The 15486-nt window shown below is 37.2% G+C and overlaps 1 protein-coding gene across 13 annotated transcripts in view; it reads left to right on the plus strand.

Moving 5' to 3' along the window:
* PPP1R9A (protein phosphatase 1 regulatory subunit 9A) overlaps window positions 1-15486 on the plus strand; it is a 321494-nt gene that overhangs the window by 251746 nt on the left and 54262 nt on the right. For all 13 annotated transcript variants that reach the window (XM_043462631.1, XM_043462642.1, XM_043462637.1 and 10 more), the window contains 2 exons: window positions 11445-11498; window positions 14077-14306. In XM_043462631.1, the coding sequence (XP_043318566.1) occupies window positions 11445-11498; window positions 14077-14306 (284 nt within the window). The remainder of the gene's footprint in view (window positions 1-11444; window positions 11499-14076; window positions 14307-15486) is intronic.

Here is a 15486-nt window from a genome sequence, read left to right on the forward strand (position 1 = left end):
TTCTCATATCTAATTTTGATGTGTTAGAAACAGGGACTTTTAAAAAATTTATCTATTTATTTATGTCTGTGCTGGGTCTGCATTGCTGCACGCAGGCTTTCTCTCATTGTGGCGAGGGGGGCTACTCTCTTACAGGACGCCTGAGCTTCTCATAGCAATGGCTTCTCTTGTTGCAGAGCAGGGCTTTGGGGCGCCTGGGCTCCGTAGTTGCCACTCTTGGGCTTAGTTGCTGCATGGCCTGGGGGATCTTCCGGGACGGGGATGGAGCAGGCATCTGCATCACGAGGTAGAGCACCAGGGAAGCCCAGCAGGGAAGTTTATATGTTCTTGGTTATACCTGAGACACCTAGTATATTGACTTACCTTTTTAATTCCTCATGACACATTTGTGAGGCCAGTGTCACAGTGACTGCACTTTTCACATATAAGGTTTTATTAAATAAAACCCTATAATGAACATAGGGTTTTGGAAAATGCATATTTGTATAAATGCCCAAGAAATCATTCATAATCCCAATATTGTGTTATTTGATATTATAGGATATATACTATGTTAAACTCCTGCTCTTGACACTAAAAACTGTATTTCTAGGATCTTCCCATGTCCGGAGAAGGCAATGGCAACCCACTCCAGTACTCTTGCCTGGAAAGTCCCATGGACGGAGAAGCCTGGTAGGCTGTAGTCCATGGGGTCACTAAGGGTCGGACACGACTGAGCAACTTCACTTTCACTTTTCACTTTCATGCATTGGAGAAGGAAATGGCAACCCACTCCAGTGTTCTTGCCTGGAGAATCCCAGGGACAGGGGAGCCTGGTGGGCTGTCGTCTATGGGGTCGCACAGAGTCGGACACGACTGAAGCGACTTGGCAGCATGTCATCAAATATTTTCCCAAAAATGATGCTTATTTACTGTTTATCTTATGGATCTTATATAATTTACTTCATCCCTTGCTTTGGAACAGTTCCTCTATTTCCAGTTCTTTTTAAATTATTAAAAATAATATTGTAACAAATATTACATTTTCCTTAGGATAATTTCTTACAGTGGAATTATTATAGAGTATGAGTATTTGGGGGACTTGTACTTAGTACCAAGTTGCCACCAGCATGGTTTTTTTCTTGGTAATATAGTAATTTGTTATGTCTCCCAATGAATGTGTTTAGAATGCCCATTTCTCTTCCACATGTTATTATTAGTCAGATTGAACCATTTCCATTTATATAGTTCACAGAGTCCTTCAAGCAGAATACATGGGTTTTCCAGATGATTTATGACTATTCCTAGTTCTAAATCAGACACAAATGTCTTGGTGACAATGAAGTACACTATTATGTAGTGATCAGAATTCTCTTAGAGTAGAATGGCAGTGCCTATCTTAGGACCATTTCTTATAAAGGCTTTCTAGATTAACTGATATCTTCAAAGAACAATGCAGAGAAGTGGCCAAGTGGAAGTGGTATAATCTGTTTCTCCTCAGCTCTGGTGTAGCCTAAAATTACATATTATCTGAAGAGTAGATGAACTGTTTGTTCTTTAAAAAATCTTCCTTGAATATTGTAACTCTCAGTCTAACTTTGAGGCAGTGGGGACAAGGTTGTGTTCCCTGGCAAAAGTCTATTATGTAACTTACATGTTGCCAGGTGAATATGATCCCTACTCTTTGGAAGATAATTGAGCTGGAATTAGAATACATGTTTTTGTTTTTTTTTAAATGGAAGTTAAAGAGCTTAAAAAGCAGAGATAGTAAATAAAGGTCATAGCCTCCATTTTCTGAATTGAGCCAAGTACTCAATACTCCAGAAATATTGTTTGAAATGGACTCTATAGTGCAGACAGCTACATGATCTAGACTGGGGGTCAGCAAACTATGGCCCATTGGCCAAATTTGATCCACTGCTTTTTTTATAAATAAAGTTTTACTCAAACACAGCCATAGACATTCATTTATATGTTGTTATTTATTATTGTCTACTTGTTTGCGGCTGTTTTCATTCTACAGCAGTAAAGCTAACTAATTGCTCGGAAACCGTATAACCTCTCAATCCTAAAGTGCTATTTGCACTTTTACAGAGAATGATTGCTAACGTTGAGGCTGCTCTGTGATCTGGAACCATTCTTTGTAACATGGCTGATTTAGCTTTAGCCTGAGGAACCAAATCTGCATTTTTAACTTGGCTTTTAAGAATTGAACGTTTGTCACCATCTCTCAAACAGGCAAATACTGTGTCATTTCACTTAAAATCCCTTTATTCTCTTTGTTTTATACTTAACATATGAATATGTTCACTTGTCCGAGGGTTTACCGCAGGGTGTCAGCTGCCTGGCCCGTCACAGGACTTGTGTCCGGCACACCGCCACAGCCACAGTGTTAGACTTCTTTATGCGATTAACACCACATGCCCAAAGGCAGACACAGAATCTGGGGTGGAGGTGGAGAGTCATTTTGTGTTGGAGTCTGTAAAAAAATCTCATATTACAGAAAGAGTTCTCTTAATTATATTATTTCAACCAAAAGTCTACATTATACTGTTTGGGCAAAGTGCATTATACTAACATTCTCGCAATCATTCCTATTTTTAGCATATTCTATATCTTGCAACTGAACTCCAACCTCCTCTATTTTCTGTTGAATATTTTATCCAGTCTTTGCACAGTTCTTAGGATATACTTAGTGGTTATATTCATATTCAAACATTCATATTTGGTGAATGAATGGTATCAAGCATATACTAGAATTCGTTGTATAATACAAGACAGTTATTTAATTTCCCAAATAGTTGACAAGGGGGCTAGCACATTTATTAAATGCTCATTTAACCACTTCCTTCTGGTTGGAAGGCCAGCATTATTATCTGCAGTATTTGTCTTTACACTCTGGACTGCCTTTGACCTTCATATTCTGTTTCATTTTCTCATTAATCTTTGGCACAGTAATGTTAGAATGTATATAAAACATTAATGAAATAAATCAGATCCACCCAACTCTTCTCTTCAAAAATTCCTTTACTTTTCAAGTTATTCAAGAAAACACTTGAGTCATTTTAACTCCCTTGAAGAAACTTCTTTGCATTTTTTATTGTAATTTTGTTAAGCTAGTAAATTAACTTGTAAAAAACTGGCATTTTTATCACATTGACTCTTTTAAGTCAAGTTCATGGAACATATCTGATTAATTAAAGTCTCTCTGACCCTCTCTCAAATTTTATACTCCCCTCTATTATGTGTCACCAATAAGTAATTGAAAGTCTTAACCAGAGTGGATTAATCAAAAGCTGCCACAAAGGTTATATTAGCTCCAATATAACTAAAGAAGTCGTATTTATTTTTCTATTTTCAGAAATGACTTTTATAAAAGAGACTTAATGACTTTCATAAGATCAAAATTTGTGTTCCCTGAAAGTTTGTTATTACTCAGCTATAAAATCATATGTGCATTTGTGGAGGAAGATTTTTAGAATACATTTTATAATAGCTATTACTCTTTTCAAGTTTTCAAGTTTTTCTTGGGCCAGCTTTGGTATTTTGTATTTCTCAAGAAATTTATATATTTCCTCTAGGTATTCATATCTATTAACTTATATTTTTATAATATGGCTTTAAAATATTGAAATCTTTAGTAGCTATAACTAGTTACCTTTTTTATTCTTTTTTTCCTTTGAACATGCTCAATTTTTTCTTAGTTTTTTCCTAGAATTTATGTCAAGTTAGTTTTACATTTCCATTTTTTATTTTTAAATTTAAAAATACTTATTTTTTCCTACCAATATCTTTATTTTTTTCTCCTGTTTTATTTTTTGGTATCAGTTGCATTGAATACATTTATTTTTCTGATAACCTTTATATTTTGATAAGTATATTTAAAGCTATACATTTTTTCCTGAATATTGCTTTAGCTATGTGCAACTTTTCTCTTTAACACAAGAATTATTTACTGGTATATTTTACTTTCCACACCTATCTACTTTATTTTGCTATTCTTTTGTTATTGGGTTCTAATTTTATGACACTATTCAGAAAACATATTCCGTATAGTAGCTATTTTGAATTTTCAAGACTTCTTTTGTTGTTTAATTCATAAATAGTTGTATTTAAATATTCCTTATGTATGTAAACATCACACATATTCTGTACTTTGATATGAAATTTATATAAGCATTAAATTTATATCAATAAGATTAATAATAGAAAAATACAAATGTCTTCTCTGTAGCATGGCTTAGATTTTGTGGTGTGATGTACCAATTCTGAAAAGCATAAGTTAAAATCATCAGCTACAGTTTCTTTCTTCCTATAATTATAGCAGTTGCAGTTCTATATATTTTAAATCTTGTTGTTAGCTACATATATGTTCAGGATTATTGCAACTTTTCAATTTATTGTAACATCTCTCTTATTTCTAATAACACATTTTACTACAAATTCTATTTTGTTTGTGAAAATTCAGCACTGCCTTTCTTTGGTTCCATATTTGCTGCAGAGCATCTGTTTTCTTCCATCTCTTTATTTTCAACCATCCTGTATCCTTTTCACAACTGTGTTTCCTTTAGTCACCATATTCCTAAATCTTACTGTTATACTACTCTAGGAGTCTCTGTCAGTTAACTGGTCAGTTTACTCCATTTATGTTTAATTATTTTAATATTAGAACTTACATATACCGCCTTATTTCATAATTTCCATGCTTCTTTTTGTTTTGTGCTTACCTTTTTACCTGCTTGCTATTAGATAAACCACTTTTTCGTCTGCTGCTTAACAGTTACACATGTTTATTCTCTTCTTTGCTAACAGTTACTCTCAAGTAGCTCTGACTTCGTCTTAGGATATTTTCACCCAGCAACATGGAAGGCAGACCAGCAGCTATGTCTTTACCACTTAACAAAATAATAGCCTTCGCATACATTCATCCACCTCTCCTCCCCTCTAATACTGACACAAGAATAATGATTAGCTGGTTTTAACATTTTAATTCACCACCTTTTCCCCTAAAAGTGTTATTGCACAAACTAATTTTTTTGAACTAGCACTGCAACTGTAAAAGAAAAATCTAATGACAACAGCCATTTGGATACTTGTATTACTTTAACCTTGTACTTTAAATTTTTTATCACAATTTCTTAAAGTAGGTCTCCTTTCATTCATTTTTTTCTAATCTGTTTTCCTGTTCTATGTTTGTGTTTATGTTTTCATTTTGGTCTGTGAATATTTTCTTCAGTTTTTAAATTTTTTTTCAGCCTCTGTTTCTTTAGAAACACTGTCTTCAGTATTATCTTTTTACCTTTCTTTTCTTCTCTGTTTTTTTCCTGTGCCTGAGATTGTCCTCAAATGTGTCCTCGCATATCAGTGTTTCAACTCTGTGTAGCATTAAGTATGCTTTTAACTTCAAGTTTATGTATGCTTTTTTAGCACTTCTAAAATGACTTAATTCTTTTAATACATTTTAGTTTCCGTGTTCTCCATTCATTTTTCATGCTTCTTCACTTTCTCCTCATCCTGGTATTCCATAGAGTTACCTTAAAATATCCTTTTATTTATGGGGTACATTATTTTCACAAGTTTACTTATTTGAATTTTCAAGTTGATGTTCTCTTTTCCCTGATCTGAAGAATTTAGTAACAGGCTTAGGTTTGCCTTTTTCTCATCTATTTATCTTGAATGAGGCAAAAACCATTTTTGTATGCAGCGTTAATCAGGAATTTTTCACCGTTTGAAACCACAAATCCCGTTTCTGGACCTCCGTCAGGACATGTCTGTGTGCCCAGTTTCCAGCCTGGCTGCTGCTTTCTGGCAGCCTCTCATCTAAAGCAGTTCTCTGTTCTAACGTGTGATGTCCAGATCTCCCCGTGCAGCTCTGTAAGTTAAAGAAAGAAAAGTTATTCCTTGCTCTCAAAGCACCTTCTGGGACTGCCCCTGTCTAGACTGCTGCACTTTGGGGTCTGGAGCTGTAAGTAAGCAGCATGCCTCTGTCGGCCACCTCCCTGCATTCTTTCCCTCAGGTAGCAGTCACTTTCTGAAGGAGCAGGGGAGGCAGAGAGTGAGCGAGCCTGGTGTGAGGAGAGACAGGCGAGTTTGCCTTCCTCCTCACGATAAACGTGGTGTCTCACGCCGTTGGTGAGAGAGGCACAAGGCCCCTCCCTGTCTTTGCACTGAAGATAGTGAAGCCTGGATAGATTTTTCTTAATTCAGCTTCGTGACTCACATTCTAGTAACAGTTGTTTTTAGTTTCAGTATCAGTTTGGTTGTGAGTTTTTCTTTCCTAATATGATTTCACTGGAAATGTAGTGGAAAGTAGGAAGAGGCCGAATCAGAAACTGCTGGCCAGGTGCCATGTCAGCGGACTGGCCAGTGCTTCCCCTCCACCACTCCTTCTTGAGAGTCCTAAGGATTAGCTCCCAGGAGAAACAGTTCTGCATTTATCTGGAGGAAAAAAAATGGAGTCTGAAAAATATGTTGTTTTGCCTACTTAAGTCATAGAGAATCTATGAAAAGTAATTTAGAAAAAGTTACTAATGTATTAGATAATAAAGTTACCTTTATGGAACTGTCCATTAATATGTCAAGAATGTAAAAAATTGTTACGTACTTAACAGTAAACAGATATTTATTTTAAAAGGAGCTCTAATTTTAGGCTGTCGCCTACATCCAGCACCTTCACCGTGAATAATCAGTTTATGAGCGCTTCCTTAGAGGTGACTGGGTAGAGGATGTCCCTTTATGCTGCATATACTGAAGTTAGTGTTGCCATTCAAGTTAGCTTACGATGGCATTCAGTCAGCTGATTTCAACTAGTTTTGCATAGTCTATTCCCTGAGAAGAACACTCTGGTTAATGTAAAGATAGGTACCATTTATAAACCTTTGAGCAGAAATTGTAAAGAAATACAGCATAGCTTAATTTTAATGGCACCAAAGTACAGGCAAGAGCAGCCCTGATTTCTTCTTTTGTAGAACTACGCTGTCATGGGTAAGACAGACTGCAATCACATGATCACAGATATAATTGTAGAATTTCTGATTCCAGTGCTGAAACCACTTCATAAAGTTGTATGCAAATATCAGTTATTATTTTGCCCTTGTAAGAACAAGCTTCCCAGGTGGCTCAGTTGTAAAGAGTCAGCCTGCTAATGCAGGAGACTTGGGAGACATGGGTTGGGAGACATAGGTCAGGATGATCCCCAGAAGTAGAAAATGGCAACCCACTCCAGTATTCTGGCCTATGAATCCCATGGAGAGAGGAGCCTGGAGGGCTACAGTTCATGGGGTCACAAAGAGTCAGACTGAGCACACACACCACCACCACCAAAATAAGAACAGAGGATGTAAAATCTCCAGTACTAGAGAGCTCTTAAAATATTTCCTGCAGAGATAACATATTTCCTTTTTAAAGAAAAAATGATTTATGTGCCTGTACAAGATAAGTAAAGAATGCAGAAGTTCAGTCTTATAATGTTTATGCATAAAAATGTTTCTGCTTCCTGTGCAGTTATATTTGGATATATTGATTCAGTGATATGAGTACATGTTCTGTATTCATCTCTTTGAAAGAAATAAACAGAAAATAAACCCAGCAGATAGACCTGCAGAATGTTACATGAGAGCTACTGTTCTCTGTAAGAGCGCATGTGTTTATTTGTACTGTAATCCTGGGGTGGATATCGATGGCATTCATGTTCAAGAGGACAGAAAAGATGAAAGAGGTTGGCCTTATAGACACTGACCTGCAGTCCTTAACCTTTTCTTTTTCTTTATATCCTCTCTTCCCAAGTCGTCTCTCCAAACCTATATTCTCTGAAGCCCAAAAGTTCCAAAAGGTATTTCAGCTTCTGTGCCTATTAAGCAGTTATGTAGACCCTGCTCCCGGCAGTCAGCTGTTGTCTGCAAACCCTTATACCTGTAATTTGGAAAGGCTGTTAAACATGGAGGAACTGCTTTGGAATAAGGAAATTCAATTTTGTATTTACTGTGCTGCTTTTGTCAAGTCACTCTACCTCTCTGAAGAGCAGTTTCTTCTTCCTCATGAAACAGAGGTATCCCAGCCCCCCACCCTGCCCACTTTGCCTGGGAGGCAAGGGTCCAAATTTAGAGATATGACACATAGGCCAAAGCCGCAGGTCATCTGAAGTTGCTGAGTGTTTCTCATGCATCTGGAAACTTCTCTCAGGAGGTGGTATTTATCAATCTCCTTGAAGTAAGTGTTTCAAAGGTAGATTCTGTGTAGCCTTCATGTATCCTCAGTGACTAGCTGTGTCTGGCACACAGTCTTGTTCAGTAAATGCAGGTTGAATAATGCCTGAGAAATTTCTAAGTTCAGTGACTAAAAGCAAATGATTGAACGCCATGTTGTATGTAGTATGAGAATATTCGGACCCCAGAAGTGACCCATGGTTTCCAGGTGGAGTCTTATTTTCCTCCCTGAGAGGTGACAGTGATCACACATGCCTCAGCGTTTCCATGGTGATCAGATGAAAAGTGTGTTCAAAGCTGATTCAGATGAGGTGCAGAAGGGAGGGATGGAGTAGGTGGGATCAGACCTGGGATAATCTCTTCACCATACCTCAGGGTTTCTGTGATGCTCAAATGAAAAGTGTGTCCCAAAGCTGGTTCAGAGGAGGTGCAGAGGGGAGGGATGGAGTAGGTGCCTCAGACCTGGGATAATTTCCTCTCCACCACCTGCTTCTGCTGGGATCTTGAAGAGTCTTTGTAACTTCTCTGAGCCTCTTTCCCTGTCTGAACAGTAAGGTTAACAGTGCCTGTCCTACCTCCCTCACAGATCCATTCGCAGTGAGGAAGGAGGAGATAATGAAAGGTAAAGGATGCTACAAATGTAAGAAATTTGGGGCTAGAGGAAAGGACTGTGGACTGGAATTTATAAAACCTGGCTTTGATACTTATTAGCTCTGCAACTTAAGCTACTAAAACACAGTTTCTTCCTATATAAAATGAAAAAGTTCAGTTTATTTTTAATGCTTTTCCTTTTAATAGTGGTGGATTTCTAGACATTCTGTTAGGGTGCATGCAGGATTAAAATAATTACATAGTAATTACCTATCTATCATTTTAGCCTGTATGAGTATTAGGGAAGCCTTGCACTAAAACTTTTGTCCATCTTCTGAATAATGTCTGAATTTACAGACTTCATCCTGCTTTCCTCTAGCTAAAGGACTGGGCCGTACCGAGTCACACTCTAAGCTTTTATCAGCATTCTCACCTCACTGCTTTACGAGTTCACTTCTCTTCTGTCATCTGTTTCGGTGAGATGGGAGGGGTAGGATAACTGAAAATCAGCTTGGCTGCTCCACAGTTTCCCCTTGGTTTGTCCCACATGTCACTTGATTAATCCAGCATATGCATTCCTAGGAATGAAAATGCTGGCGTGGGATAAGAGTTTCTACACTCTGCAACCATGACAATCATCTCCAGGGTCTTCATTTCATAAAACGTCACACCTGTAGTACTTGCAGAGGCTGTGGTGTTCTTCCCATCCAGCCCTCTCATTTTTCATGTAGGAAACTGGGGCCCAGAGCTGTAGCTTGCTACAGAACATGGTGATTTGCACAAAGAAAATCCAAAGTCCTAACACGTTGTATTGCAGTATAATTGGTTACCCTCCAGGGAGTTACCCGCTGAGAAAATAAAACCCAGCACTTCCTATAGTTGCCGCGTTCATCATGAATCTACTCTTGGTTCCTTGCTGCTCTTCAGCTAGCACTAGAGGAGCTGGTTTTATTTCAGGTGCAACATTTTACAGCGTTTAGGACTTCCAACTAAGAAGCAGAGTTGGAGTAATCATATTTTAGCCCTTCAAATCATTCTTCCTTAGTCTTGGCTGACTAAGAGTACTTCCCCCACTCGAGACGGTGGAGTGCAGCAGCCCCTGGGAACCGTGAGGGTGAAAGGGGCCACAGCCACAGAGGCAAGGCTGTAAGAGCGAGCACGCCCAAAAGCAGGAGCGTGAGATGGGTGAGCAGGGCAGAACCAGACGTGGAAGTGTCAGGATCAGCCCGCAGGAGCAGAGAGGTAGCCTTGTAGCCCACAGAGCCTTCACCCTCGAAGGAGACCTGAGAGCGTCACGGAGGGGGCATTTCATAAGGAACTCGGGACTTGGTTTCTGGGCTCATTCATCAGCATCTAACCCTGGATTCTGACTTCTTTCCCTCTTCATCCTTCCCACATGCCCCTAGTGGTCAGGCAAAAACCAAGGAAATTAAGATTACTAACCAGAGAGAGAGCTGAGGTTTATGAAGTGGTGTGATCTCCAAAGGTTCACATTTCTGTCTTTTCATTAGCCATCTTTCTGATAAGAAAACCTTAGACTTATTTGATTACAATAATATGGGAAGATTACAGTCCCTTTGTACAATCGTAAATTCAAAATGCTCTGAAAAGATTATTTTAAAATAATTTTGTGGCAGACGGTAGTAAATCTGACCAAAATTGACAGGCTGCTATTTCCAGTCTTTATGTACCTCACTTAGTGACAATATTCACATGTTTGGTGGCAAAGATATTTATGTATTTGATTACAGAGCGCCTCCACAGACCCTGCTGTGGGCAGTCAGCAAATTATGGAAAGTGCATCTTACTAAGTTTCTGAAATTGGAAGAACTCTGAATTCCAAAAACATCTGATTCCAAGGATTTTACAAAAGTGATTTCCAACCTAAAAATTGTTTTCCATAAATTTTGGTGTGTTTTTTTTTTTTTCTTTAATTCCTTAAAGAACGATTGCTTCCTTCATTTTTCTTCCTTTACAAAGAAAGCAGAGTGGGGGGAAGGGAGAAGCAAAACAAATCTACATGGTGGCTCTAGAGAGAATCCACCACCGTAGCTGAAGCTTTGGAGGGTCCAGGCCCTCAGTAGGAGTAAATGACTTAAAGGACAGACATCTAGATCTGTACTTTTACCTGCAACATAAGAAAGAAATGACACATCTTGTCGCGGACCTTCACCGTCCTCTTCTCAGCCCTGCAGCCGCAGCCCGAGCTGTAGAAGAGCTGCTAAGCTAAAATGCGTGCGACTCACGGAACCAGAGCGCCGCCCTCCTTCCAGATTTGGAATCGACGCTTCCCGCTGGCCGCCTGCGTGCAGTAGCTGTTCAGTCCTCAAGACTGCAAGGCAACAATTTCTTTGACAGTCAGATCACAAAGGAAGAGCTGCAAGGAGGGAAGGAAAATGTGTCTCCTTCTCTTTGGTCCCTGAGCAATTAAATTCATAACCTAATCTGATGTTAGGGAGTGTGGACCATAAACCCTGTGTTTAATTAGCTGGCACCTAGAGAGTCGTTTTACACACTAGACATTTTAATCTACAACCTGCTGCACTGTGGCACTTTCCTAGCCTTTCAGCTATATAGTAAGGTATTCTCGCAGCTGCTGAGGCTTTAAAAATGTAGAAAAATATAGATACGCTTAGTTCAGATTTTTTTTCCTTTCTTTTCCATTTTCAGTTGCAAATCAAACATGCAGTTACAGAAGCAGAGATTCAAAAATTGAAGACCAAGGTAAGCACCAGTACATGGTGTTTGAATTGTACTTTCTAAACTTCAGATGCTATGAATAAATTCAACGCAAGCACTAAATGCTTTGTTTCTGCACATTTAAAAGCACACACGTGTGAGAGATTCGTTCCCACTGTTAGTGGAAAACCTAACAGTGCCCACGCTTACGGGGTCAGCACCCTCTGTGAAAACGGCGCAGTGTTTCAGAACTACAGAGTTACAGATTTGCACCTATGTGGCCCGTTCCCTCTCAACTTTCTCAAGAAGTAAATGTTTATAGTAGTTCAGGCATTCAAACTACATTTTGACCACTAATCCTTAAGCACAAGCTGTTATACTGTATCTTTCTCTTTTATCTTATTTTAAATAAATTTAATCATCTTATTTATTTTTAGCTTCCCAGAAATAATGTATTTTTATTAACATAGCACATTAGGTTTCATAAAGAAAAATTCAAATTTCTAGTAATTAAATATTATGAAATTTAATTAATATATGCATAATTTATTTTAGGGGCCAGATGCTACCAGAAATCTTTAGACAAGTTTAGTTCACGTCATTTAAATTTGTGGGAAAAGACAGGTCTGATAAAAGGAGTATGTATTTTTAGTTTATATATGAAATAATACAAAATTCAAAAGGGCATTTTTAATTGGTAAATTATAAGGTAAGTTTCAGTTTCTTGAACTGTGTCTAGTTTTATCAAATATGTAGTCTCAAAGATTTTAAAATATCTTTTGAATTACTTTAAAAACACAGTTATGTTTATTTTTTTATGGCCTTCTAATAATTGAGACATAATTCCTCCCACACCACTAATAGTCTGTTTCCCTGTTCACATTATATACACTTGTTTTGTTTTTTCCATGTGTTTTAAATGGAGATAAATTAGGAAGGCTATTTTGGGTAAATGGTATTTTCAGCTAATAACTCTGTAGCTCTTTAGTCAAAACATGTCTATACATCATTCATGGTTTCAGCCAAGCTCTGTGAATAATAATTTTTAAATTAGTAGAGATTGGTAAATAAACAGCTTGAACACAAAACACTGCTTAATAAAAGGTGCAGGTAAAAACCCAGTCCTGTTTTAAATTGCTATTGTTTCTTGGCGTAGAATGGAAGAATAGAAGATTTTTAATTGTTGGTTACTGTCGGGGAAGAAGATTGCCCTCTGATTGCAAGTGCTTTAACAAGGCTTATGTGTTGGATATTTAATTTAGAAAAATCTATAAATGAGTATTTTATATTTTTCTCAAAATTATATTGGCTGTGCCAACTTTCTATTACCTATGCTAATATCCACAGATTATCTTGCTTTACTGTTACTCTTTATATCCATGTTGATAATAATTTTGAAATGTTTTTGACTACTTTCTTACTTTGCAATCTGTTTTGCCAATGTATTTAGTTTAAAATACATATAAAAACATGTATATTTCCATTTTCTGAATACTGTGTGATTTTGGAATGTTTTAGATTTTGAAAATTGGTATTAATAGCTTATAATGATTCTGCATCCTTTTAAACTTTAATGGAGGCATGTGAAATGGGATGCAGCTCTAGTGTAAAGGTTAGATGGTTACTGTGAATAAGTGACCTCTGATCTCTTACCTAAGAGATCAGTCTTGAATTTCCGTAGAAATGAGGGATTTGGACCAGGGTCTTATCTGTTCCTTAACTTTCCTGAAAGCAGAAATCAGAGGAAGCTGCCTTTCTTTTCCATTGGAGAGATTTACATTAATTCAGGAATAATTTATATTTTTACTTACACTGTCATTTATACTTTTATGGAAATTTTATGTCATTTATACATTTATAATTTTATTGAAACTCAGAACAATGTCAGCAAAATAATGAGCTGCAGACTATTTTCATGAGTCAGTTGAAATAAAATATGTGATAATATTGTCAAAAGGGATTAAGACAAAGTAAAAATAACTTTTATCAGAGTATTATCCCCAAGGAGCTTTTCCAAACATGCTGATGTGTTATACCACAGTTCTCTTTTAAACATAACAATTTAGTCTTAGAAGACTTCAGTTACTTGTCGAAGGTTTAAAGGCCAGTGTTGGCAGAGCTGGAATTCAAATCTAAACTGTAGACTCCGGGGTCCACCTCTTAATCATTGCCTATCCTGTGCTCTGACCCTCTCCTTCCCAGCTTGCCTCTCCCACTCCTTTTTTAGTTAACGTTTTACATATAATTGCGTTTTAAAAACAACTCTAAAAGAAAGCATGATGAAGTTCATTGGATAGAATCAGTCAAATTCTAAAACATTTTTTACTACTCGGAGAATTTCATACACTGCATGGTATGCTGGAAAGATCCTGGGAGTTGGAAAGAGATCCATGTTTTGTCATTTATCAGATGTGTGACCTTGGACAACCATTTCACTTTTCACACTTCCAGTTTATAATCTCTATAATAATGAAAATCATACTTGCTCTTCTCATTTCAATGTGTTTCATGACTGAGTATATGTAATAATGGAATTTATTCTAAAATATGCTATAAAAGTATGAGAGATTTTTGCTACAAAAGTATCCAGAAATATCCTTGCTTTGACATTTATTTTGTCCAGCTGCAAGCTGCAGAAAATGAGAAAGTGAGGTGGGAACTAGAAAAAACTCAACTTCAACAGAATATAGAAGAGAATAAAGAAAGAATGATGAAGTTGGAGAGCTACTGGATTGAGGCTCAAACGTTATGCCACACAGTGAACGAGCACCTCAAAGAGACTCAAAGCCAGTATCAGGCCTTGGAGAAGAAATACAACAAGGCAAAGAAACTGATCAAGGATTTTCAACAAAAGTAAGCAGCTCCTAGTGATGTAACGGTTTTTGTGTGCATCTAAAGAAGGCTTATATCCAGTAATTTTGTAGTATCTAGTGGAAAAGAAAAGATGACCTCAGAGTCATCCCTTTAAGGAGCATACTTAAAATAATAAATAGACATTAAGTTTTAGAAATCTCTTGCATCAGTGTTTCACGTGCGATTATATTTTCTTTCTTCTATAATTTTTTTGCCACCTCCTGTTTTGTTCTTGTGTTTTGCTGCTAGTTAATCATTTATTGTAACTGTTAAAGCATTTGAACCTCTGTCCTTTTGAAACATATGTAATTTAGAAGCAAGAAGCCAAGTTGAAGTCATGCAGAATGACCATTGGATATAGTGCGTACAAAGCAGCAGCTGGGGCCTTGATGAGGCTGCTTCTGTTTCTGTTCGTAGAATCAGTTAACTTCAGAATTTTCCCACTGCAGAGAGTGAAAATATGGACTGACAAGACCACTTTGCCGTGCTACTTTCCTTTCTTTGTGAGAGAATCACAAGGGCCTTGGTTCACTACAGTGAGAGACCATCACCACACTTGGCTTTTAAATTTCAACACCTATTTTCAAGCTAATGCTGCTTTGCTTCCATCTGTTGGATCTTGGTGTAATTTCAGGGAGACCGGGAAGATTTTTACCATATTTTTTCATCAGTTACTTAGAAAGTAACTCCAGTATCCCTTCTGGTCTTGCATGTCAAGCCTTAAAAGCTAAGTATATATGTAAGATTCATGGTATCTGTTACTTCCTATCATGGAAATAATGGTTTTAATGTTTAAAAGGTATTCCTATAAAAAGTATATTAAAAAGGAAGCAATTGTTCTTATGACTGTGAATTCAATACATCTCTATTTTAGTCCTTATTAAAAGTATTCCTAACTCTTATTTCATGTAATAATTTTATACTAAATTCTACCAAATTTGCATATTGCATTCCAAACTCTCAAATGGAGATATTTCTCCTTGTCCTCATGATATCTCAGATGTGTAGTGACAGCTTCCCCTCCATGTTTCTGACCCGTTCAGCCCCCTCTATGGTCATTTCTAGGAAGCAGTCTTATAATAATTATCTTTTTAAAACCCTTACCATCCATTCCATCGGTTTACTAGGTAAATGACTTTATAAATGTGGAATTATTTCTACTGAACACGTAATTATCTCC

The sequence above is a fragment of the Cervus canadensis genome, chromosome 3, assembly GCF_019320065.1.
Source record: "Cervus canadensis isolate Bull #8, Minnesota chromosome 3, ASM1932006v1, whole genome shotgun sequence".
NCBI classification, from domain to species: Eukaryota; Metazoa; Chordata; class Mammalia; order Artiodactyla; family Cervidae; genus Cervus; species Cervus canadensis.